General features: G+C 35.7%; 1 protein-coding gene across 9 annotated transcripts in view; it reads left to right on the top strand.

The window, feature by feature from the left end:
- The window catches only part of CADPS2 (calcium dependent secretion activator 2), a 614,124-nt gene that overhangs the window by 426,851 nt on the left and 159,470 nt on the right, over window positions 1-27,803 (top strand). For 5 of the 9 annotated variants that reach the window (XM_060196497.1, XM_060196496.1, XM_060196500.1 and 2 more), the window contains exons 10-12: window positions 3,368-3,476; window positions 4,698-4,898; window positions 25,539-25,675. In XM_060196497.1, coding sequence (XP_060052480.1) covers window positions 3,368-3,476; window positions 4,698-4,898; window positions 25,539-25,675 — 447 coding nt within the window. Of the gene's footprint in view, window positions 1-3,367; window positions 3,477-4,697; window positions 4,908-25,538; window positions 25,676-27,803 lie in introns of all 9 variants that reach the window. The other 4 variants (XM_060196499.1, XM_060196491.1, XM_060196494.1 and 1 more) reach the window with 1 other exon arrangement.

Below are 27,803 nucleotides of genomic sequence, written 5' to 3'. Positions count from 1 at the left end.
CACAAGTTCCACACAAGTTCCAGAGTTCTCCATTCTATCAGCTCCTTTGAAAGCTTTCCCATTGTTTACCACTCTGGGAGCATGGACTCAGGGTCATATTCTTGCCTTTAGGTTCCTGACTACTTAACTATACTTTTATCAGTAGCTTGCAAAGTCTTGTGTTTTCACCTCAAGATGACCATTTTATTCTGAGTGGCCTTGGGAAAGTCAGTTTTCTCATCCTTGAACTGTGGAGTTAAAATTGGATGTCAGTGAACCAGAATGTTCATCTCTCAATATAAGTATGTTTCAAATAACAGTAATCTTAAATTGTCTTTACAGTGAAGGTCAGCTCTCCATCTAAGTATGATTTAGTGAGAGCCAAATCCTCTAAATAGTGTGGTTTCTAGTTTTTAAATGTGTTAACACTCACCACAAAATCACAACCTATTATTTTATGAAATATAGCAATATTTTATTTGAAATAGTATTTCAGTAGGTTTACTTTTACTAATTAAGTAAATACAGTGTAAGGTCAGCAACACAGCTTCTTTGGATAGTGCACCTGCTTTGTCATGCACACTATTCAGGTTCAAGGCCAGCTCCCACCATACTAAGTAAGCTTTGAGACTGTGTGTTTGTCCTTCTTTGTCTGAAACATGTTGACTTGGAGCAGTAAAGCCCTAGTAACAACAACAAAAAGTAACAATGTATGTTTATATATTGTATTCTTATATAAATACACCACCAGAAAAGAAGCCTGTAGAAAAATCAAATCTCAGCTGTACTGTTAAATATTGTATATGATGTGTGTGTATATGTTTAGAGTGAAATTATAATTTTTTTAATTTTTCCATCATAATTCTAAAAATGCCATCTTTTTCATCAGTTTCAATTTGCAAGTCTTCCAATACTTTAGTTTTACTTTTTTTTTCTGTAAGTAAAAATATATCAAATATAGAAAAAGTTCACCATTCATGTGAATTGGATGTTTTTGAGAAGGTAAATATTTATATTTAATGTGCATAATCACTAGTTGTTTCCCAAGTTATTATTTGTTTTGTTTCATTTTCTCTGAACGTTCTTAATTTTTTGGTTGTTTTCTAACTTGTGATTGCATCATAGTTATCTGGTAAGACTTTGTTCCTCCTTACGTCTGTGTCCCTCACATAGTGGTATGTAAGACAGACTGCTATATGAAGGAAAGAATTTGTCCTCAGTTTATTCTCTAAAAGTTTAAATGGAGTATTTAATATATAAAATTTTTTTTAAAAGTTGCTTAGATGAAAAAATGTTAGAGAGAATTCATCCAAGAAAATGCAAATTAGGCTACTTGGACTGAGAGGCTGCTAGTGGCATTTTTTTTAATAATGTAAGTACATGATGTGTACTTTCCATGATCTCTTTTTTCAAATATGATTAAAATATGATTTTTTAAATATCATATTAATCATATTTTTAAATATGATTTTTTTTTGCAATGAATTGGATTTCGTAGCGAATTTAAAAGGAAACAACTGGAAGCAGATACTGTAGGAACTGATATTCATGTGTTAGGGAGAAGCTGAGTAATAAATATGACAAGCAGGGAAATGCATTTAAAAAGCCAAATGGACAAGGTGGTAAGGTTCATGGCAGGATTTTTAGTAAGTTAAAAAATAAATATGAAATTGGATTTAAAGGTGAAGGTGATAACTTCCCTGCTCGGGAGTCACCCAGTTAAGTGCACCTTAGTACTTAGCACAAAGACCTGTGCAAGGGTCTGGGTTTGAGCCTCTGGCTCCCCACCTGCAGCAGGGATGCTTCACAAGCAACGAAGCTGGTCTTTAGGTGTCTTTCTTTAACCCTATTTCCCTCTCTTCTCTGTTTTTCTCTGTCCTATCCAATTAAAAAAGAAAAAAAAATGGCCATGAAGAGCTGTGGATTCATAGTGCTAGCACCAGGCCCCAGCAATAATCCTGGAGGCAAAAAAAAAAAAAAATTTTTTTGCAAGTCATACAAGGAAGTCAGACTTTCTTGTGCTCTTCATCTCCCTCCTAGCAGGTTGCAGATTGTCCATGTATTTGATATTCAGGAGACTCTTTTCAAGCTTTAAGACTCTTCCAAATGGAAAAAGGAAGCGGAATCTCTTAAAATGTTTGTTCAGTATGGTTTGTTTTGTTAATAATCATAAAAGAATTATAAATTTGTGTGTATACATAGTGTTCTCGTATCTAATATTTTAATTACAAGGCCAATTTAAACATATGGGACTGGAATATGGGTCAATGGGGGGAGTATTTATGTTGACTTACAGGGGTTTAAGATTTCCTTATGTTTACTAACAGAAAGCCATGTGACATTGTCAAAGCAGTAGCTTTTATCAGAGATCATCTCTAGAGAACTTTTAAAAGGATTGCCAGGATATAGCTCAACTAGTAGAGTGCACATCTTCTAATCGGTTTATTGGAAGGTTAATGGTTTACAGTACAATAGTTGACACCTGGGTACAGTTTCTCATCTTCTTGTGATAGGTGTATGCAGAATATTCTTACCACCAATTTAGGTCCGCCTTCTCTATCGTGCCCCAAGATTTCTATGCCCTCTCACCACTCCCTTCCCCTGCTTTCCCCAAGTCTTTTGCTTTGGTGCAATATATCACACCCATCACACCTGTTTTCCTTTCTGTCCTTGTTTCTTAAGTTCCACCTTTGAGTAAGGTCCTCTAGTATCCATCCTTCTCTTTTTGTCTTATCTCACTTAACATGATTTGTATCTATTTAAAGAGAAAGAGACGCCAAAGCAACCTTCCACCACCCATGGAGTGTTACTGACTCTGTCCAGGGTCTCCCAAATAGTAATTCATGTACTGAGCTATATCTCCTAGGTCAGTCTGTGTTGGGCAGTAAGCCAGCTCCCCCCTGCTTAAAGCCTCTGTCTCTAATCCTGCTTAACTAAGCACTGCCCTGCAGGTTTAACACTGCTGTCTATTTACATAACACAGTTAACTAAGCACTGCCCTGCCTTCAGGGCATTGGTTTAATCCTCACTGGTTCATGAGCTTTTTCCTTCTCCCCACCCCCTATCCTATGTACATCCTCTTCTGACCTGACAGTTCCACCTCAGGATATATAAGGACAGGATTGTGATTAGAGATAGCTTAGATTTCTCTGTGTTCCACATGAATAAAGACTGAACTGCGGACCACTTAGCCATGATTCCCTGGTTGTCTCTCTCTCCTGCCCACAAAGCTAGCCCAGCAAGTCTATTTTTGTTTTGTTTTGTTTTCTGAGGGGGGGGGGGTTCTGTAACCTAATAATTCATATACAAATAACATTTATTTGGTCAAAGTCTGATAAAATAATAGTACATACAGTGCAACTTACCTGTGAACTTGTCTTTCATGCAGGTTAGCCAGTACACCTTTGCAATGTGCAGTTACAGAGAGAAAAAGTCTGAACCACAAGAATTAATGCAGCTTGAAGGATACACTGTGGATTACACAGATCCCCACCCAGGTAATTCTAAATTAAATAGCTTCCCCTGTCATCCATATATGCATATAATCCTTCTTGTATTCATTCAGCATCCTACATTCAATGGATAGGTTACAATAAATAGTTGGACATGGCTTTATGAGATCCACATTATATCTGTGTGAAGGCTGCTTAATTTTACTGGTACCTCAACTCTGTGACCTTAATATAGTGTGAAAGTTTCTACAGTAGAAAATTATATGAAAGAATATGAGCAGTGCTTACAGGAACTTTATTAAAATGAGAACGTAATCAAGAGACAAATAGGGAAATGGTAAATGAAATGTGTGATTATTTTGTCAATAGCATGTTATTTCTGTTCCTCAGTATTAAAATTTGATATAGTACTGAAATATTTACAAATATAAAGAGTTGTAGAGACATTAAAAGTAAAATTCAGTTTTATAATTATCCACTTAGAAATGAAAAATACTGTATGCACTTCTGTAAAGGAAAAAAATTATACAGTGGAGGTTATCATTTTGTCTTGTCTGGTTTTGTTTATGCTAACCTCTTCATATAATTGCCATGCATATATGTCAACAGACAGATGAGACTTTATTCACTGACGTTAAATAACAGACTGCTCTTTGCATTTTATAGGGTATATTGCTGTGTCTTACAGAACTCTACTCTGTCGCCAGCTATTCATTTCCATAAGCTATTTTTAATTTCCAAAGTAGTATAGAGATTTAAACGCATTTTCTTCAATTTTTTTTCACAACTAACAAGGCTTCACTGCTGTACACAAACTTTTCTTTAACACTTTTTAATTTTTTTTTCCGTTTTGTTTCTTTATCATTGGATAGAGACAAAGACAAATTGAGGAGGGAGATAGAGAGGGAGAGACACTTGGGCCCTGCTTTATCACTTGTGTCGTTTTCCCCCTGCAGGTGGGGACAAGGTACTTGAACCTGGATCTTTCTGCACTGTAATGTGTGCACTTAACCAGCTTTACCACCACCTGGCCCCTTATACAAACTTTTTCAAATAGAGAATGAGACAGTGGATGTGAGTGAAAGACAACAGAGCACTGAAGTTTCCTCCATTGTGGTGGTGGCTAGCTTCTGCGCCTTCAATTCTTGAATTATGGATTTGATTCTCAGTTAGAAACCATATTTTTAACTGCTAATATCAAAATTATTCTTTCCCATGAGGTTAAATTTGTCAGCTAGGTTTTGAAACATCTTTCTTTCCCCATAGGTCTTCAAGGTGGTCAGATGTTCTTCAATGCTGTAAAGGAAGGGGACACTGTGATATTTGCCAGTGATGATGAGCAGGATAGGATACTATGGGTTCAAGCCATGTATAGAGCTACTGGCCAATCTTATAAACCCATACCTGCAATTCAGACCCAGAAGCTGAATCCTAGAGGAGGAACTCTGCATGCAGATGCTCAGCTTTGTAAGTTTTGTGGAAAAATAATTTGATTATCAATTAATAATCTTAATAAGCTATCATGCTATAAAATTATCTGAGGTAATTTTATTCAGCATTACAGTTTGTATCATTAGCTGATTCCTAATTCAATAAAAATAGTTCATATTAATATTCATAGAATTAGTTTATCTAAGTTTTCACTTAAATGTAAATAGTGCCTGTGGTTTCCAATCATGAATTTGCCAAACATTAAAATATCTCTGTGAATCTTTTGTTTACTTGGCATGTGCATTACTCCTTGATAACAGTAATTTACTATGTTTTATTGATTCTGGTATGATCAGTTTTAAGGAGAGGCTAATGGATATACTCCTCTCAATGAATAAATTTTTAAATAACTGATTTACTGCAGAGATAGTTGAGTAAAGTGTTTATTTTCTGTTAATGGCAGAAATTTTGTTTCCCACTCTGCTAGCCATAGAATATTTTATGATTTGGGAGTCGGGCGGTAGCTAGCGCAGTGGGTTAAGTGCAGGTGGCACCAAGTTAAGGATCCCGGTTCAAGCCCCCAACTCCCCACCTGCAGGGAAGTCACTTCACAAGTGGTGAAGCAGGTCTGCAGGTGTCTAGTTTTCTCTCCCCCTCTCTGTCTTCCCCTCCTCTCTATTTCTCTCTGTCCTATCCATCAACAACAACATCATTAACAACAATAATAACTACAACAATAAACAATGAGGGCAACAAAAGGGAGTGAATAAATAAATAAATAAAAATTCTAAAAAATATATATATATATTTTATTATTTGAATTCACTTGAGCAGTAAGACATAGAAGGACCTCCATACTTGGATCTAAGTAATGATTCTATCTTTTGTTATTACAGTTTTTGAATATTCCTTATTTTTTATTGGGGGAATTAATGATTTATAGTAAATACATTTGTTGATACATGTGTAAAATGTCTGTTTTCTAAAAAAGAACTCTGACTTCAGCCTAGATCCTCCTCTGCCATCATGTACCAGGACCTGAAAGCTGACTCCCCTCTGCCCACCACCATATTCCTTATTTTAACAACCCTGTACTTTTGTAAGCTATAATCTAGTCTCTAGATATATCTCTAGATAAATTAGAATATTTTGGAGACTGGCCATCATACTAGAGGTGTATTATAGTCAAATAAGCAAAGGAAAATATTGAAGAAAAATGATTGTGCATTGAATTAGTAACTTTCATATTATTTAACCAGTGATTCCAAATATACTAAGAAAATATATGTTTTATACATAAGTTTATTTTTCTTGCTTTTTCTTATAGAAACAAAGGGGAGGGGGTACAGAAATGCCTGCAGCATTGCTTCCTGGCTTCAGAAACTTAGACACTGCAGGTGGGGATCAGGGGTTGTAGCTAGGTCCTCATGCATGGAAATGTGTACTCTACCAAATGCACCAACACCAGACTCCATATCTACTTTTTTCTATTATCACCAGGGTTATCACTGGGGCTTGGTGCCTGCATGATAAATAAACCACTCCCAGTGACCATTTATATTGCTAGAGACAGAAATTGAGCGAGGGGAAATAGGGGAGAAAGAGAGAGAGAGAGACAGAGACAGAGACAGAGACTCGCAGTATTGCTTTCCCCACTAGGTGCTCATGGTAACACATGTATTCTTTCCTATGCTTCACTACCTTCAACATTCTCTATGTTTTTATTAAGCATTTAATAAGGCTTGTGTAAGATTTTGTCTTTTCTTTCATTATTTTTGGTCTAATTTTATAAAAAGGAACATTAAATTTTCCAATGTCTCCAAGTTTTTTTTTTTTTTATTTTAACTTATGGGTCCTCTAGATATGGGAAAAGTATTACAAGGCCAATTTTGTATTGACCAGGATCACAAAATATTAGAATGATGAACTGTCTTTCTAGAGTTGTTCTTAATGACCCAAAAGAATAGCAGGTCAAGTTTTTGCTGTAGAATGATGAAAAAGCGTGAGTGTCTAGGCTAACTTTCTTTTTCTAATATCTTAATAAGTATGTTTTTTTCTGTATGCTAATATAAATCATTCAGAACTATAATTTTACTTTATTTTACGTGACTAATAAAAATCATGTAATATTTGACCTTATGACAGATTTTTTTTTTTTTTTTTTTTTTTTTAACCAGAGCATTGCTCAGCTCAGGCTTATGGTGGTGCAGGAGACTGAACCTAGGACTTCAAAGCCTCAGACAAGAGAGTTTCTTTGCATAACCATTATGCTATCTCCCTCGCCCCTTATGACAGATTTTTTACAGATACAGTAACCTGTCATATTACATGTATAAACCATTTTCATGTTGTTAAATCAGTATGCTGTATCATGGTGTTAATTATAGCATTTTTATGTTAAAAAATATTGTTACTGTCTCTAAAATAATAAAGAATAAAAGAAACAAACCACTTTTAAAACATCAAGCAATAATGGTAGAAGCATTTTCAAACATAGCCTTAATAGTCATTAAAAATGTTTTAATTAGATTTCTTAAAAAAAAAAAAAAACTTCTCTGATTTCTCCTATCAGAAGTTTGTCTTTTCACCTTAAACTCAGATTGTGACTTCTTTTCAGCGCCCTTTATTGTCAAGATTCTTCTGCAGGTAGCAACATCTTGACATGCATTATTTCCTTCCATTTTAATCTATTAAAAACTACTCTTCCTCTTAGACACCCTTTAGTGTGACATCTGAACATCTTAAAAACTCTTTAGACCAAATAATTAAAGATGGGATATGAGTTTTATCTACTCCCATCACACTTGTACTTTAGGGTTTAAATATATATATCTTAAATTTACTCTAGTCAATATGCCTATAGTATTATCATTTTAAGCAGAGTATATAAATGTTACTTTAGTTTACATTGATTTCTCCAATTCTGGTCTCTAGTCTCTGATTACCATGTATTTACTTTTGCATATATTGTGAATTCCACAATGCACTATTGTTACTCTTTCCCTAAACAGTTACCTTTAAAAGACATTTAAATTGAATGCAAAAAATGTTCTACACCTACCATAGTTATATTCTTCATATCTCTTCATTATCTTGTACACATATTTTACTTCATAAGGATGCTCATTGACTTCTCATGTATGTAAGGTCAATGGTAATAGATTCTTTTCAGCTTTCTTACATTTGAGAAAGTCCTTTGTGCTTACCATTGTTTGTAAATACACTTCTCTTACTGCACTTTGAAAATTTTGCTTTACTCTGTGCAGACTTACTTTTAATTTTGCTTGGTGTGAGAAATAATCACTTTTGTATGTTCCTCTGAACATTATGTGTTATTTTTCTTTTTCCCTCTCACTACTTTCAAGATTTTTCTGTTTGCACTGACTTAAAGCAGTTTGCTAAAGATGTACCTCAATATAAGTTTTCTTCCTTCAGTATGTTCTTTAGCTTTATTCTAACACACAATTATTTTGAAACAGTTTAATTTTTCAGGCTTTTTTTTTTTTTTTCAGTTTTGTAATCTGGAACCAAACCATGTCTAGAAGGATGAATTTTACCCAAACTGGACTAAGATCCTTCTTTATAGTCTCACTGGTAGCCCAGTAATTTTGAAGTTTTATATACTGACTACTGAGAATGAACTTTGTATGAATTTGAGGCACTGTTCTTGCTTTCCTTTAGGGTAAACCTTTCCTTGTTCTCAGTGGTTGCTCACAACCTTAGTCAGAATTCAACTAAATATAAAGGATCTGGAAATAGTACCCTCACCTGTCATCTTCAGCCACTATGAGCTTCCTTAGCTTCTAACTGCCTTCCCAAATGAGGAAATTCCATAGCTCTTGTGGCCTCTTTTTTCCATGTGTCACAGTTTTTCACGTTTCTCTGTATAAACCTGGGTCAATTGTAAGAAATAGCTAACTTGCTTCCTGATTCTGAAATCACTCTCCACTCACTCCTGCCTAATGTCTATTGTTCAGTGATTTTTTTTTCCCCCCTGAATTCTTGTTTCAGGCAAGAAAGTAAATCTGGTTTTAGTTATGCCATCCTGACAGAAGCAGAACAATTTGTGTTTCTGTGCCACAACAGCAAGATTTCTACACCTTTACATTATCAGCATTTTGGGCCTGGCTATTCTGTTTCAGAGCTTTTAGAGAGATGCTATGCTTTATGAGATCTTTGGTATTATTGCTATTTTCTACCCAGTAGATGCTATTAGCACTCTCTCCCAAAGTCTGAAAAATCTCTCTCAACATTACCAAATGTCCTAGTGCGCAGGGTAGAAGACTATAACAAATTTAGTGATTAGAAAGTAGTTTGTAAAAATGTCAATTGCAAGTCCTTGTGATCTAGTAAGCTTTATTTCTTTGCCCTCTAGTACAGTAACTATCCAAGGAGTGCACTGAGTTTATGACTGTCATTCATCTTACATGAAAAGTAGTTGGAAGTCACTGGCCTATTACAGTAAAACAGTTGCTACACAGTACTGAATCCATGGACAGAAGAATCCAAGCAATCAACTTATTCGATAGCCATGCAATCTTCCTAACAAGAACATTTACTTCTAGTTTTCAGTGTACTCTCAAAACACTGTTGTTGATCAAGACAAGTGATAAATTTCCTAGCCCCAGCATAAAATTGTTTTAAACTAAGTTAAAATGTCTCATATTAGTAAAAGTTCTCAGTCAAAGCAGACCCTGCTGTTTTATTGTCCTTTAAAAAAACAAGGGCTAAAGTAGGAAGGAAACAAAAATGTGACTTGATCTCATTTGAATGAGAATACTGACATGCTTCTTAATTGAGATGCCATTGTACTGCTCATGAGAAAGATGGTACCCTGAATATTTGCCTCCATCCCTTGACTTTCATTCTAATCCATTTCCTTCTCATTTCTTAAAAGAAAACCTTTTGTAATCATCGTTATAAGCAAATACAAGATTAAAATGGCACTGTGGAAATAGTTTCCAATCTATTCAAATGTACTTTTCTTTTCTTTGCTGACTTATAGCTGTCAAGGGTAAGTATTTTCATGATTTTTCTTTATTTACATATATTCAACTTTTATAAGGATAGAACATTTGAAGGAACATCATGACCTTGTTTTAAATGTCAGTCTCCTACCTTCCAGGCAAACCCAGAATTTTTTAGAGTTAACCTAGGAGGTTATCTTCACCATTTATGAAATAAAAATATCTACTTGCTACAAAAGTAAAGTAGAAACAACCTTATATCTACCTTTCTTGATGGTATGAAGTTATTAATAGCCGCATGCAAACATGCTCAATAATGTTAAGTAAAAATTTTTAAATTATAAATGTGATGTTTTCATGTGTAAAACATCCAATTTAAAATATATGTAGTTAGACCCAAAATATTCATGACAAGTTACTCTAATTGGTGGAACTACTTGTTATTTCATTTCATTGCCTAATTTTTATTTGAAATATCTATATTTGATATCTATCTCTATATATAGGGAATACACTAAAGTATGGTATGAAATTATACCCCTGTAATCTTATAATATTGTAAACCATTACTGAATCACTAATAATTTTTGGTAAAGTATCTCTTACCTTAGTTAAAAGAATACTCATTTCATACATTTAGAGATAGAACAAAATCATAAACAGAAATACTGACTTATTACAAGTCAACCTAACTGTCCTTTAGAATATAAATAATAGCATGCAATTCTGATTACTTTGAAAAGAGAATCTATTCTACTTCACTATTACTCTGAATTTCAAGATATATAGAAATTCTAAAGAAACTGGGTGAAGTAGTATAGGATGTATTTCCAATTTTTTTTCTATTTCTTTATTGGGGGAATTAATGTTTTATATGCAACAGTAAATGCAATAGTTTGTACATGCATAACATTTTCTAGTTTTCCACATAACATTACAACCCCACTAGATCCTCTGTCATCCTTCTTGGATCTGTATTCTCCCCACCAACCCACCCAGAGTCTTTTAATTTGGTGCAAGATGCCAATTCCACTTCAGGTTCTACTTGTGTTTTCTTTTCTGATCTTCTTTTTCAACTTCTGCCTGAGAGTGACATCATCCCATATTCATCCTTCTGTTTCTGACTTATTTCATTTAACATGAATTTTTCAAGCTCCATCCAAGATCTGCTGAAAACGGTGAAGTCACCATTTTTTATAGCTGAGTAGTATTCCATTATGTATACATACTACAACTTGCTCAGCCATATCTATTTTTGGACACCTGGGTTGCTTCCAGGTTTTGGTTATTACAAATTGTGCTGCCAAGAACATATGTGTACACAAATCTTTTTGGATGGGTGTGTTGAGTTCCTTAGGATATATCCCCAGGAGAGGAATTGCAGGAACATAGGGTAGGTCAATTTCTAGACTTCTGAGATTTCTTCACAAAAATTGGACCCAATTTACATTCCCACCAGCAGTGCAGGAGGGTTCCTTTGACCTCACAACCTCTACAGCATTTGCTGCTGTTACCTTTTCTGATGTATGACATTCTCACAGGAGTGAAGTGATATCTCATTATTGTCTTTATTTGCATTTCTCTGACAATCAGAGACTTGGAGCATTTTTTCATGTGTTTGTCAGCCTTTTGGATCTCTTCTGTGGTGAATATTCTGTCAATGTCCTCCCCACATTTTTGGATGGGGTTATTTGTTGTCTTGTTGAGATTTGCAAGTTCTTTATATATTCTGGTTATTAGCCTCTTGTCTGATGTATGGCATGTAAAGAACATCTCCCATTCTGTGAGGGGTCTCTTGGTTTGGGTAGTAGTTTCTTTAGCTGTGCAGAAGCTTTTTCATTTGATGTAGTCCCATAGATTTATGCTTGTCTTAGTCTTCTTTGTAATTGAATTAGTTTCATTGAAGATGGCTTTAAAATTTATGCGGAAAAGAGTTCTAACAATATTTTCCTCTAAGTATCTGGTAGTTTGTGGTCTAACATCTAAGTCCTTGATCCACTTGGAATTTACTTTTGTATTTGGTGAATTATAGTGGTTCAGTTTCATTCTTCTGCATGTTTCAACCCATTTTTTTCCAACACCATTTTTTGAAGAGACTCTGCTTTCTCTATTTAATAGTCTGGGTACCCACCTTTGTCAAAGATTAGATGTCCATAAGTGTGGGGGCTTACTTCTGGGCTCTCAATTCTATTACACCTGTCAGTATTTCTATTCATGTTCCAGTACCAAGCAGTTTTGATGACAATGGCCGTATAATACAATTTGAGATATGGGAGTGTGATGTCTCCAGTTCGGTTCTTTCTTCTCAAGATTGTTTTGGCAATTCTAGGTCTTTTCTGGTTCCAGATAAACATTTGTAGCATTTGTTCTATTCTCCTAAAAAATGTGGTTGGGATCTTGATGGGGGGGTAGCATTAAATTTGTAGATGGCTCTGGGTAGTATATTCATTTTGATGATGTTAATTCTTCCAACCCATGAACATGGAATATCTTTCCACTTCTTTGTGTCTTTTTCAATTTCTTTGAGTAGTGACTCATAATTTTCAGTGTACAAGTCTTTCACTTCTTTGGCTAGGTTTATTCCTAGATATTTTATTATTTTTGTTGCTGTAGTAAGAGAAATTGATTTCTGGATTTCAACTTCTTCTACCTTAGTGTTTTCATAGAGGAATGCCACTGACTTTTGAATGTTAATTTTGTAGCCTGACACCTTACTTTATTGCCTGATGATTTCCAAAAGTTTCTTGCTGGATTCCTTAGTTTTTTTTGTGTGTGTGTATACTATCATGTCATCTGCAAATAGGGAGAGTTTGACTTCTTCTCTTCCAATCTATATCCCTTTAATTCCTTGCTCCTGCCTGATTGCTATGGCAAGAAATTCCAACACTATGTTAAATAGTAATGGTGATAGTGGGCAGCCCTGTCTAGTACCTGATCTGAGGGGAAATGCTTCCAGTTTTTCACCATTGAGTATGATGTTGGCTGTAGGTTTGCTATATATAGACTCCACTATCTTCAGGAATTTTCCATCTATTCCCATTTTTTGTAGTGTTTTGATCATAAAGGGATGTTGTATTTTGTCAAAGGCTTTCTCTGCATCTGTTGATATGACGATGTAGTTTAGGTCTTGCTTTACTTGATGTGGTGGATCACAGTGATGTATATTAAACCAACCTTGCATGCCTGGGATAAACCCCACTTGGTCATGATGAACAATCTTTTTAATGTACTGTTGTATCTCGTTGGCTAGAATTTTGTTCAATATTTTAGCATCTGGGTTCATCAGAGATATTGGTCTGTAGTTTTCTTTTTTGCTTGTGTCCCTGTCTGCTTTTGGTATCAAAGTGATGCTAGCTTCATAGAAGCTGGAAGGGAGTATTCCAGTGTCTTCAAGCCTCTGGAAGACTTTTAAAAAGTAGAGGTATTAGTTCTTCTTTGAAGGTTTGGTAGAATTCATCTGGAAAACCATCTGGTCGAGGACTTTTATTCTTGGGAAGGTTTTTGATAACTGTTTCAATTTCTTTAGCTGTGATGGGCCTGTTCATGTTATCTACTTCCTCTTGACTTAGTTTTGGAAGTTGGTAGGTATCTAGGAAATCGCCCATTTCTTCCAGGTTCTCTAGCTTGGTGGCATATAGTTGTTCATATAAGCCTTGCATAATATGTTGAATTTCTGCTGTGTCTGTTGTGATATCTCCTCTTTCCTTTGCTATCTGATTTATGTGGGTCTTCTCCTTTTTTTGTTTTGTGAGTCTGGCTAAAGGTTTGTCAATTTTGTTCACTCTTTCATCGAACCAACATTTACTTTCATTGATCTTTTGTATGGTTTTCTTATTTTCAGTGTTATTGATTTCTGCCCTAACTTTAGTGATTTCTGTCCTTCTGTTTGTTTTACTGTTCCTTTGTTCTTCTTCTTCTAGGTCTTTAAGATGTGCAATCAGGGGAGTCGGGTGGTAGGTAGCACAGCAGGTTAAGCCCACATGGCGCACAGTACAAGGACCTACTTAAGGATCCCAGTTTTTGCCCCAGACTCCCCACCTGCAGGGAAGTCACTTCACGGGCCATGAAGCAGGTCTGCAGGTGTCTATCTTTCTCTCCCCCTCTCTGTCTTCCCCTCCTCTCTTCATTTCTCTCTGTCCTATCTAACAATGATGACATCAGTAACAACAACAATAATAACTACAACAAGGGCAACAAAAGGGAAAATAAATATTAATAAAAGATGTGCAATCAGGCTGTTTATTTGTGCTTTTTCTTGTTTCTTAATGTGTGCTCGAATGACTATGAACTTCCCTCTCAGTACTTCCTTAGATGTGTCCCAAATTTTTTGATAGCTTGTGTCTTTATTTTCATTGAACTCTCGAAACATTTTGATATCTTTATTTCCTCTTTGACCCAGTTGTTACGGAGTGTACTTTTGAGCTTCCATTTTTTGGGGACTATTACTAATTTTTTGTTGATTGTTAAGTGTTAGTTTAATTCCACTGTGGTCTGAGAAGTTGCCTGGGATGATTTCAGTGCTCTTGAATTTACTGATGCTGTCTTTGTGGCCTAACATATGGTCTGTCCTTGAGAATGACCCATGTGGATTTGAGTAAAATGTGTATTCCAGTTTCTTGGGATGAATGACTCTGAAAATGTCTAATAGTTCTAGTTTATCTATCTTCTCATTTAGCTCCCTTATGTCTTTATTGATTTTTCTGCCTGGATGATCTGTCAAGTTGAGAGAATGGGTTGTTGAAGTCCCCTACTATGACTGTGTTGCTGTTAATATAGTGCTGTAGCTCTTTCAGTAGATGTTTGATGTATTTATATGGCTTCTCATTGGGTACATAGATGCTGATAATTGTTAAGTTCTCTTAACTGACTGATCCTCTGAGCATTAAGTATTGTCCATTCCTATCTTTTTTAATCTTATCTATTTTAAAGTCTATCATGTCAGATATGAGAATCGCTGTTCCTGCCCTTTTTTGTGGGCCATTGGCCTGTATGATAGTTTTCCATCCTTTCACTTTGAGTCAGTATTTGTCTTGTTGAGTTAGGTGAGTTTCCTGTAGACAGCATATTGTTGGGTTGTGTTTTCTGATCCATCTTCCTACTCTGTGTCTTCTAATAGATGAATTGAGGCCATTGACATTTATTGATAGCAAAGATTGAAGATATTTTAATGCCATTCTTGTAGAGTTTCTGTGTGTTCTGATATATGGCCTATTTATGTTGGTCTGACTGCTTATAGGAGACCTTTCAGAACTTCTTTCAGGGCAGGCTTGGTGATAGTTGATTCCTTCAACTGTTGCTTGTCTGAGAAGGTTTTGATGCCTCCATCTAGTCTGCATGATAGTCTAGCAGGATACAGTATTCTTGGTTGAAAGCCTTTCTCATTGAGTACTGGATAGATATCTTGCCATTCTCTTCTGGCCTGTACTGTTTGTGTGGAGAAGTCTGCTGCTAAGCTTATGGGTTCCCCTTTGTAGGTGACTCTTTGTTTTTCTCTTGCAGCCTTCGGGATCCTTTCTTTATCCTTATTCCTTTCCATTCTAAATATGATGTGTCTGGGTTAATTCTGTTTGGGACCCTCTGGGCTTCTTGAACCTTTATGTCTTTGATGTTGTCTAGACTAGAGAAATTTTCAGCTATTATGGCCTGAAGAATGCTTTCTGCCTCTCCCTCTCTGTCTTCCTCTGGTAAGCCAATAATGCATATATTGTTTCTTTTGAAGTCATCCCATAAGTCTCTGTTGTTGTTTTCAGTACCTCTTAATCTCTTTTTGAGATCTCATTTCTTTTTTAGTTGTCTCTAATTTGTCCTCAATCTTACTAATTCTGTCTTCAGCCTCATTGATTCTATTCTCTCTCCCCTCTACTGTTTTCTGGAGTTCATCTATTTTGTTACCCTGTTCTGATACTGTTTTAGCTTGTTCAGCTAGTTGTGCTTTTAGCTCAGCTATTTCCGCTTTCAGCTCTCTGATAACCTTGAGATACTTAGTGTTTTCTTCCAGGGTCTCATTTGTTGTTTCTGCATTTCAGATGACAATTCTTTCAAACTCATTACTCACTCCTGTGATTATTTCCTTAACTAGTGTTTGAATGTTGACCTCATTATTTTGTACTTCACCCTTTGGGGGGATTTTAGCTGGACTCTTGTCCTGATTCATTTCTTCAATATTTCTTTTTGTTGGCTTAACCATTTTATATATTATGAGTTTCCTCTCTCAGTACTTTTCAAATTACTAATCACTATTGCCTAGATTGACTTGTGTCTAAGTAAGGTAATTAAAGGGTTCACAGTTGTGGAAGTTAGCAGTTGTTTCAATAGTATCTTAATCCCTGATTTGGGACTCAGTGGCTTAAAAGCCTCTTTTGTGCTTTTTCTTCCCTGTAGGCTATGGGAGCCTAAGGGCTTTTCAACTATAAGTAGGCTTCTTAGCTTAATCACTAACTCCTGACCAAAAGATAAAGCAGGATGGGGTAGAGATAGTCCAGTGGTTATGCAAAGAGACTTTCACAGTCCCACTGCTATGCCAAGGAGGTGTAGGTCTTCTCCTGAGTTTCCTGGTTAGTTCTCTGTCCCCTGGTGTCAGCACAAGGCCTCCCTACTGCTGCTCCAGATTCTGAGGGCAGTAGCAGTGGAGACTCAGAGTTGCACTTGGTGAGTCTCAGGGGAGTGAGTCCTCTCCTCCCTTCAGCTGTCCCCTTGTTGGTGGAACAGACTGGAGGTGGTGTGTCAACTGATAAACTGCCTGTTACCAGCCACTTAATCTCTCCCTAGGCTCCTCTGACCACCAGCCACAGGTGTGATTTGGTGGGTTCCTGAAGTCATTCTAGTCCTGGCCTTTTTTGGTCCCAGGTGGTCTCCTTTGGTATTCCTAATTGATCCGGGAGAGAGAGGAGAGGAGAGGAGAGGAGAGGAGAGGAGAGGAGAGGAGAGGAGAGGAGAGGAGAGGAGAGGAGAGGAGAGGAGAGGAGAGGAGAGGAGAGGAGAGGAGAGGAGAGGAGAGGAGAGGAGAGGAGCAGATCTGCTGCTGCTTGTAGCCCCACCTCCGGAAGTCTCTAGATTTCCAATTTTTCTACTTGAAACAGTGTACACTGTCTTTTGCCCAGGACTGTCTTTTATTAATCTATACTTCATGTTGTTTTTTCACTTTTCTATTTTTGTATTTTTAAAAATTTTTTAAATTTGTTTTCCCTTTTGTTGTCCTTGTTGTTTTTTTATTGTTGTTATCAATGTTGTCCTTATTAGATAGGACAGAGAGAAATGGAAGGAGGAGGGGAAAACGGGGAGAGAAAGAATGACACCTGCAGACCTGCTTCACCGCCTGTGAAGCAACTCCCCTGCAGGTGGGGAACCGGGGACTTGAACCAAGATCCTTACCCTGGTCCTTGCACTTCACGCCATATGTCCTTAACCCCACTGCACTACTGCCTGACTCTCCTTTTCTCTTTTTTTATGTATGCTACATAGTGCAGTGTGTATGTCACACAAAATATTGCTGCACAACACGAAGTTGTTTCCATTCATAAATTAGTATCAGCAAGAAACCAAGAAAACTGCATTTTTGAGTCAGTATTTTAAAAATACTTAAATAAAAACACAAACTTCCATTTAATTTTATAAATTTGTTTTTCGTATTATACTGATAGGCTAAATTTCATGCTTCATAGGTAAAGCATGTCTTAATTTACATTAAGAGAATATATCTCTTCAAATAAATGTTCAACATTGGTTTACATTATTTATGATACTATGTCTATATGTGTTGATTAAAATAATCATCATATGAAAATATTACTCATTATTTGCTGAAGGAAGCAAGGTATGTCAACATGTATCTATTTGTAATTAATTTAGCAAAATCAAGCTAAGAAATTACTTAAGTCGGTAATAGAGGTGTGAACATACTAATTAATACATAGATCAGCTATTTCTCCTTGGTTTTCAACATAAGATATGCATATATAAAATAATGGGTCTCTAACCGGGGTGATCTATGCAAAATTTCAAAACATTGAACCGCCTATTTAACCTTTTTTAATTTTATTTTCATTAGTGGTTTAACAGTTGTTTACAAGTTCATAAAATTACAGGGGTATAGTTCCAGACAACACCCACCACCAAATTTCGGAGCCAACCCTTCCTCCTCCAAAAACTAATCACCATAGTTCTCTCAAAGTCTTAGAGACAGGTTGACTACTTTCTGTTACTTTGTAGGTTCATTTATTTCAGTTGTCTATATTTTATATATAAGTAAATTCAGTAGTTGTCTTTCACCTCCTTACTTAGTTTCACTAAGCATAAATCACATCCAGTCCTCTCCACTTTATTCCAAAGGATTCCATATCTTTCTAAATTGCTAAGTAGTATTCCATTGAATGTTTTTCCCATACATTTTTTTATCCAGCCATCTTCAGATGGGCATTTAAGTTGCTTTTATCCTTGGCTCTTGTGAATAATGCAGCCATGGACATAGGAGTACACTTGTCTCTTAGAAGTAATGTTTTCATGTTTTGGATGTATGCCCGAAAGTGGTATTGCTGAATCACAAGGCATTTCTGTTTATATTTGTTTAAGCACTTTCCATGCTGTTTCACTTTAGCACTGCATCAGTTTGTATTTCCACCATGCTTCCTTTTCCTTAACATCCCCACTGGTATTTTTCTTGTCTTTTGTTTGTTTGCTTGTTTGTATTTTTTTTTATGTAGGCCATTCTCAGAAACATAAGGTGGATTCTTAATATGGTATTTAATTTTCATTTCTATAACAAGTGGAGCATTTTGTATTATGTCTGCAGGCCACATGTATATCTCCTTTAGAAAACTGTTTATGGGGCCATGTGGTGGCACACCTGGTTAAGTGCACACATTACAGTGCACATGGTCCCAGGTTCAAGCCCCTGCTCCCTGCCTATAGGGAAAACTTCACAAGTGGTGAAGTAGAGCTGCAGTTGTTTGTCTTCCTCTCCCTCTCTACCTCCCCCACTCCTCGCAATTTCTCTCTATCTCTGTCCAGCAATAAAAATAAATTAAAATATATTTTTTATTATATTTATTTATTGCATAGAGACAGCCAGAAATCGAGAGGGAAGGAGGTGATAGAGAGGAAAGTCAGAAAGACACCTGCAGCCCTGCTTCACCACTTGTGAAGCTTTCCCCTTGCAGGTGGGGGCTGGGAGCTCGAACCTGGGTTCGTGCGCACTGTAACATGTGCCGCTCAACCAGGTGCGCCACCACCTGCCCCAAATTAAAATATTTTTTAAAAGCTGTTTATATAACTTTGTCCAGTTATTAATTGGGTTATTTTTTTTTTTGCTGTTGAACTGTATGCATTCTTTGTAATACTTGGAATCAGTTGCTTGCCAGAGGTCTGACATATAAATTATCTCCTTCTAACTATGTAGCTGCCTCTTAATCCTTGTATAGCTTTATTTGATTTTTAGAAGTTTTTTTTTAACTTTGATATAGTTTCATTTATTTAATCTTTTGTTTCACATACCCAAATGTTCTATGGGTGCCTTTGAAAAACAGGTAATATATTTAGCATACATTATTATACTTAAACATTCATTGATCCCCAGAACATAAACAGTATTGCGAGTTAAAAAGTATTTAGTTAAAAAATATGTCTCAATCTTAAAGAACATTTTATAGGAAGATTCAAGCAGCACAGAGTAGCAAACACCTCCTATTATTATTTTTTTATTGCTATTAGAGTTATTGTTAAAGATTGGAGCATGAATGAAAATTCCACTCCTCTCAATAGCCATTTTTCTTTTCTTTTCTTTTTGCCATTTTTTCCCATTTTATTAGATAGGACAGAGAGAAATGGAGAGGGGAAGGGGAGGTAGACAGGGAGAGAGAGAGAGACACTGAACCAGACTGAGGAGAGAATATCAGCACTAGAAGACACAACCAATGCACTCTATGACTTTAAAGCTGATGGAGAAGAGAGGTTTAAGAAAAATGAAGCATTTCTTTATGAAATAGCAGATTCCTTCAGGAAAATGAATATGAGAGTTATTACAATCCTAGAAAAAAGAAGAAATGGGGAGAGTAGCAGAGAACATATTCAAAGAAGTTATAGCAAATAAAAAATTTTGTTTTCACATCTGGGAAACTTTTAAAACATAAACATTCAGGAAGGTAAATGAACACCCAAGTGCCCTAATACAAACCAGTCCACACCAAGAAATATGAGAGTAAAACTTTTGAAAAGCTGAACAGGGAAAAAATATCGCAAGGTGCAAGGAAAAAGAATAAATTGATACACGGAGGTGGAACCATTAGGATCTTATCAGATTTCTTATTATAAAACTCAGATGCAAGGAGGGAGTGACATGACATATTCAAAGTATTAAAAATGTGACTTTCCAACCACAGATACTTTATCCTGCTAAATTATTCAAATATGGTAGAAGTAAAGATCTGTTCAAACATCAAAAAACTGAAGGAATTCACCACTTACCAACCCTAGAATTATTGAGAGGAGTCCCACATGAAAGGAAACAAAGGATTCCAAGTTATAATGAGAATATTAGTAGTAGAATAGAACAGGAACACAACAATAATGGGAAAACAGACACAGGAAAGAGGTGGGCAAAATGGTCAGAAAGATACAATCAAGTGTTGGTGAACTAAGGCAAACTTAAAATGTTGTAGACATTGTAAGTTATACACAGTACTCACGAAAACCACAAAACGTAGGGGCCAGGTGGTGGTGCACCTGGCTGAGTTCACATGTGACAATGCGCAAGGACCCTTGTTCAAGCCCCCGGTCCCCACCTGCAGGGGGAAACCTTTGCAAGTGATGAAACAGGGCTGCAAGTGTCTGTCTGTCTCCCTCTCTATCATTCACTTCCCTCTCAACTTCTGACTGCCTCTGTCTAATAAATAATAAAGGCAAGTTTACAGGAAAAAATGAAAGAAAACCACAAAACAAAGTACAGCAAAGAGGGGGGCTTGGCGGTGGCACACCAGGTTAAGTGCACATAATAGGAAGCACAAGGACTCATGTAAGGACTCCAGTTTGAGCCTCCAGGGTCACATTACAACCAGTGAAGTGTCTATATTTCTCTCTCCCTCTTTGTCTCCCCTCTCAGTTTCTCTCTGTCCTATCCAAAAAAAAGAAGAAAAGAAAAGAAAAGAAAAAAAAGAAAAGAAAAGAAAAGAAAAACAAAAAATAGCTGCAAGAGTAATGGATTCATAGTACAGGTATCAAGCCCCAGCAATAACTCTGGAGGCAAAATAAATAAATAAATAATAATAATAATAATAATAATAATACAGCCAAGAGACATATAGTGTATTAGTTCAAGTCCCTGGATCCCACGTACAGGTGGAAACTTCATAAGTGGTGAAGCAGGTCTGCAGGTGTCTCTCTCCCTATCTACCTTCCCCTCCCCTTTCCATTTCTCTCTGTCCTATCTAATAAAATGGGAAAAAATGGCAAAAAGAAAAGAAAAGAAAAAATGGCTATTGGGAGGAGTGGATTTTTCTTTCAGGCTCCAAATCCTAGTAATAACCCTAGAAGCAATAAAATTTAATAATAATAATAATAAGAGATGTTTGCTACTTTGTGCCGCTTGAATCTTCCTATAAAATATTCTTTAAGATTCAAACATTTTAATTAAATATTACTTTTTAACTTATAATAATACTGTTTATGTTCTGGGGATCAATGAGTATTTAAGCTAAAAGTATAATCATGTATAGTTACTGACAACTTCCTAAACAGGACATTTTCAAATCAGGCTGTTGTAGTTTATATCTTTTTAATATCTGTCTGTTGGGGAAAAAATGATATACAAGGTTTTGTCATATGTGTACAGTGTCTTATCTCCCCACAAGAAGTGTTAGAACACCATGCCCTCCACCAGTTTGTCATCCTCTTCCACTAAGGACACCGGGGCCTCAAGCCATTTTCATACCTGTCAGTCTGTCCTATTTCAACAGGTTTATTTGCTGCTTGGCTCAGCTCAGAGTTTTTCAGAGGAGAAGGGAGCTGTTAACTAGCAGCACTCCTTAACTCCTTGGTACTTGAATCGCAGGTCTTGACATTTAAGTGGTGTCAGATGTCTTCTCTCTTCCTCAGTGGCCTTCTACCCTTCTTCCCACTGTCTTTTTCCTCTCTTTTTCCCTCTAACGGCCCTGGTCACTCACAATGCCAGCAAAGCAACAGCAATAAAATAACTTGAGTAGAATTACTTGCAAAGGTATGAGAAACATTGCAGTTAATTGTTTTCCCCTTAGTTTCTGAATTCGGATTTAGATATCTTACTTGGGTCTTGGATTCTCAAGTACACAGAAACTGGTTATAATTAAAGCCCACTGAGTAACCCAACCATCATCACAATAGGGCTTACCAGGTTGTTTCCTACGCTGGCTATTTTCAAGTCCGATGTTAACTGTTTAAATTAATACTATCAGCCTACTTATTCTTTACTCTTGATTTCCAGCAGTTAATTCCCTAATGGAAAATTTAAATTTTCATGTGAAATTTGAATAAAGCCTCTTTAATTCTTTACCTCTGTAATGCAAGGTAATCTTTTTTGAATTGGGTTTTAATCCATCCACATTTACCACACCTGGTGGCACTACCACCTAGAGATGCTGGCACATATATTCAACTGTTACCATAGAAACTCTCTACTGGTATCCTCAGTCACCATGTCCTACATACATAGTCCGTAGCTTAATCAGGAGAATGTATGACAGCTTTACAGTACACTGTTTATGTCCATTGTCACATTGGTTTCTTTGAGGATTTCTTGTTTCAGAAGACAAAGTAAACTAAGAAATTGTCTTCATCGGTGAATATTTGATTAGTATTGTGAATAATTTTCCATTTTAAACTAGTCACCATTATTTTCTTTATAACTATGAATTCAAAATAATTCACTTTAACCTAGTTTTAAAGAAAACCACCAAGTCCTGCGATTTTATATGCTACTGATTAAAAAGACACATTTTCCTTTTGATCCAGACCTCTGAGCACCCTACAAATTAAATGTAAATGTCTTATGTCAAGAGAAAGTAATATGAAAATACTATTATTAAAATAGAAAACTAAATATAATATTTAATAGCAGCTGGCTTTTTGTGTCACTCTTTTTCATGAGAAAATTTTCAAGTGAATTATTTCTCACATTAGGAGATTAAAAGTGTTACATTTTCATACCACTTTATAAATTTGAGAAAATTGATAATAGTTATGTTTAAGTTGTTTGTTATTAATTTCAAATTGTTATCAGGCATAGGTAGGAAGTAGATATGACTGGTCTTTAAAAACCTGTGTTTGAAGATGGAATAATCTTTTTCATATAAATACAGTATAGTTTATTTTTAAAAACTATTTGTTTACTAACATAGAAGGGGAAAAAGAGCCAGAACATCACTCTGGCACATGTGATGGTGGGGATTGGACTCAGGACCTCATACTTCAGAGTTTAACACTTTATTCACTGTCCTTTCTTCTACTGAAAGGGGGTTTAAATGAAAAGTTCAATGTATTTTTTCCCTGTATTTCTTCTTGTCAATGTAAAGTCTGCATGTGTGATATAAACTGCTATTATTAACATTGTGTTTATCACTTAATATTACAGTTGTAGAAGTAATTTGTGATTCATAAAGAATTTCTACTTCAGTAAATATATTTCAGAGTAATGTTTCGTGATGAAAATGTTTCATAAAGTGAATAAATTTTTAAAAATATATTTGAATTACAGGAATGAACCACTGATTCTTTTTAGTAACTTGTGTATTTTATGTAAATACTGTATACCTTTTGTTTTAAAATAAAATGTGCCTATATAAACCTTTATTATTTATTATAAGAAAGGATTATGAATTTTTCTTAGAAAGTTATTATTGTGTTTTCAACTTGATAAGCTATTAACGGGTGTTATTTTTAACATCTTGCTATGACTTCTCCGGTGAAAGAAGTAATGAATAAAATTCATCAGATGTTTTATAAGACTAGTAATTTAATTTCATAAAGGTGATACTAAAGGATATTTTTACTCAGAAAAAGGAGAAATGAATATGGTCAGATAAATTATTTAAAATATAAGTAGATTTCTGATTTTACAATATGAACTGTGTAACTTTCAATACTCTACCCTCCTACACTTTGATATTATTTAATATTATCCTATAATTACCTGTATATTAAAAGAGATATAAAAGTAATATATAAAAATACAAAAGAAGTATTCTTATTTCATTTCTCCATTCAGAAAAGCAGTTTAGTTTAGTTTTCATATATTTAACACTAAATTTCCCAGATGCAATGTATATAATAATTTATATAAGCTATTATTAAATGTAAAAGGATATATATATATGTATATTTTTCTCCGTAGACCATAACCCCATCCTTTGATCATCAGTGGACTACTGTTTATTGCTTAGATTTACTTTTTGATATCTGACATTGGTGTGAGATATAAACTAGTGTGTGTATTTTTTTTTCAAAATGTGATTCCTAAGACCCTTCAACTTGAATTATATAGTTCTTTCATCTACAAATATGGCTGAAAGTTGAACTTGACATGGATCAATATGATCTGGACTAAATATCTAAATGTGACTGATTATGTTAGCATCATGTCCACAGATCAATATTGAGTTTTATTATGAGCCCAACTCTATAATTGGGTTTAATCAATATACTTTTGTTTCCTTTCCTTTGCAATTTTAGGATTACACCATATAGGTTTGAAAAACTACATTTAGCTTACATTTAGGACTCTGCTTCTTGTGATGGCCAGAATGAGATCTTTCTGTGAAATGCTTAAGTAACAATGAAGCCTCAGTTCTATCATTGTGAAGAGTCCATTTTTATCTTGAGAACAGACTGCTTGCCCAATATGCACTACATTTCTAACAGAGCTAATGTAGTAACACCCCAGCACTCCTTTTGGGGTAGTATGTGGCTTTTTCTCCCTATCCTTAGTAAATAACTCACATTGAAGACTGACAAAACATACCATTAATGAAAGCAATCATAAAAGCTTGTCTTTTGATAAACCCGCAGGCTCTACAGGCGTTGAAAGATGCAATCTGTATAGAACAATAAATTTGGACCTTTGATTGAAGTGCCATTTGGGACGTTATTCTTTGTCTGCATATTTGCACAAACATGATGCTCCCTTTTTCATGTCCCTTAAACTTGAAGCTTGAGAGCATTCATTGCCATTTCTACATTAAGGTTGGTCCCATTAAAAGCTCTATAAAAAAAAAAAAAAAAAAAGGCTGGAAGTGATCCAGTGGAAGCTTGTGTTCATTTTTGCCCTAGTTTGCCATTTGGAAACCAGGCATCTAGCTATCATTGCTTTTTTTTTCTTTGTTAATAGACCTGAGTTCTTTTTCAGTCAGTGCCTACAGTAAATATATACTTTAAATGCACCAACTTTTCTTACAAATTGGAATGTATGATTATTGTTGTGGATATTTATAGTTTAAAATGAGATCAGAATTTCCTCATTCCACTCCAAATCATTCTATGGAATTTCCCTATTTTTATCTAGACTTCAAAAGAATTGCAGTTTATATTAATATGATAAATTCTTGACTTCAAATTTTACATACTAGAAGGTGAAGTGGTCTTCGGTTATCCTGAGGAATGAATGCATTTTGTATTCTTAAAAAGACTGCAATTGCCATTAACAAATCACGTAAAATAAATGTGTTCTGCATACTTTTTTTTGAATGTACAGATGCAGACCGTTTTCAGAAACATGGTATGGATGAGTTTATTTCTGCAAATCCTTGCAAGCTTGACCACGCCTCCCTTTTTAGAACACTCCAAAGGCAGACTTTGGATCATCGACTGAATGATTCCTATTCATGCCTGGTAAGTAAAAGTTTGTCTTGTCCCCTATAGGTTAGAATGAAACATTTTTTAAAATGAGAAATAATGGTTATGAGATGATATTTTGTTCCTGAGTCATTTCATTTCTGTAGTTGGAGTTTGGGGATAAACCATTCCAATCGATTGCTTCCCAATTTGAAAATTATACACTTGAAGACCACCGCTGTGCCACTCAATAGATAGGAGATTAGACTCAAACAGACACTGAAATGTGTGGTTTATCAGTCCCTCTGGAGAAGGCTGAATGAAAATAGAAGGCTTTAATGAAGATTAAAAAAAATCTCTGTGATAGGATTTACTAACACCTCTACATACTTTTTAAGGTTTAGATTCAGCTCTCCAAATATTAGCATTAAATTTCTTTCTTTTGTTCCTAGAAAGCCTAAGTAATAAGAATAGTGTAGACAAGCATTGTGGCAGTAGCTGTATGTTACAGGAAGGCTATATTTCCATCTAACCCTCCAAAGAATTTTTGCTTATGTATATATGTGTGTGTTTATATGAAGAAGATCAACATTACTGTAATTCAGGTAGTTCTAAATTTTAAATATATATGTTATATCTCTAATATAGTGCCTGTGGCATATTTAACATAGTGATAATTCTGCTGTTTTTTCACTTCATTTTTTTTCTTTCTTTATTGTGGAGTCAGGGCTTCACATATGCCTAGTTTCACCATTTCTGTACCAACTTTTTCATTCAGAGATGTAGTAGCAGGAGGAAAAAGAGAGAAAAAGATACCACAGTCCCAGAACAACTATCCCCAGTACCATGGGACTCCCATGTAGTCCTAGGGCTCAAACCTGGGCTTCAAAGTAGACACCCAACCTGATGTGCTATCTTTTGGCCCTCTCTATGCTTTAAAACATATACTACTTTATCTTAACAAGAGAACAGGACCAGAACAATGCTCAGCTCTGGTTTCTGTCAGTGCTAGAGAGTGACTAAGGACCTCTAGTTCTTAGTTATTTAAGTTTGAGGTGCGATCACTGAATATCTCCCCAACCCTTTTGCTTATTATTTTTTAAATCATTGTCTTTTTTCTATATTTCTTATCCTTCCTTTCTTCCCCATGATTTTTTTAATTGCCATCAGGATTACCATTAGAACTCAGTGCTGGATAGGGTAGAGAGAAATTGAGAGGGAAGGGATAGGGAGAGAGAAGGATAGATATCTGCAGACTTGCGTCACAGCAGGGAGAGAGGACTTGAACCCTGGTCCTTGAGCATAGCAATGTATCTTTTTAACTGCGTGTACCACCGTTAAGCCCCTCCCATAGTTATTTTGAACCCTATCAAAATCCAATTCCTTCTTCTCTTTTTTACCTTAAATTAATCCATATAGATCAGTGTAATACAGCTGGAGATACTTTATAAATCTTTTTTTATTTTATTTTATTTTTGCCTCCAGGGTTATTTCTAGGGCTCAGTGCCTGCGCTGCAAATCTATTGCTCATGGAAGTCAGTTTTTCCCATTTTTGTTGCCCTTGTTATTTTTGTTGTTGTTGTTGTTATAGTTGGATAGTTCAGAGAGATCCAGAGAGGAAGGGAAAACAGAAAGGGGAGAGAAAGACATCTGCAGACCTGCTTCGCAGCTTGTGAAGTGACCTCCTTACAGGTGGGGAGCCCAGGGCTCAAACCAGGATTCTTATGCCAGTTCTTACACTTCACACTATATGCGCTTTACCCACTGTGCTACCGCTGGCACCCGACACTTTATAAATCTAACCCTGCTGTTAGATGTTGGCCAAGCAATTTATATGTTGTTTTAGTTAGCACATACATACACGTAAACACACTTCTTATATAATAACCAAACAGTACACTAAACCAATGTCCCATATCATTTCCACAATTGGTGATATTAGCTCTTCTGAAAATAACTTGAAACATACCACTAATAATAATTTTAAAAAATTTTTCAAAGGTACTTTAATATAGCTGCTTCTTAAATGTCTAATGATGTCTCTATAAAAGCAAATGCTGCGCAAGTGGCGCAAAGCACAAGGACAAGCGTAAGGATCCCGGTTCAAGCCCCCGGCTCCCCACCTGCAGGGGAGTCGCTTCACAGGCGGTAAAGCAGGTCTGCAGGTGTCTGTCTTTCTCTCTCC

This window comes from Erinaceus europaeus, chromosome 8 (genome assembly GCF_950295315.1).
Source record: "Erinaceus europaeus chromosome 8, mEriEur2.1, whole genome shotgun sequence".
Lineage (NCBI taxonomy): Eukaryota > Metazoa > Chordata > Mammalia > Eulipotyphla > Erinaceidae > Erinaceus > Erinaceus europaeus.
This window is presented reverse-complemented; position numbering and strand designations above follow the sequence as displayed.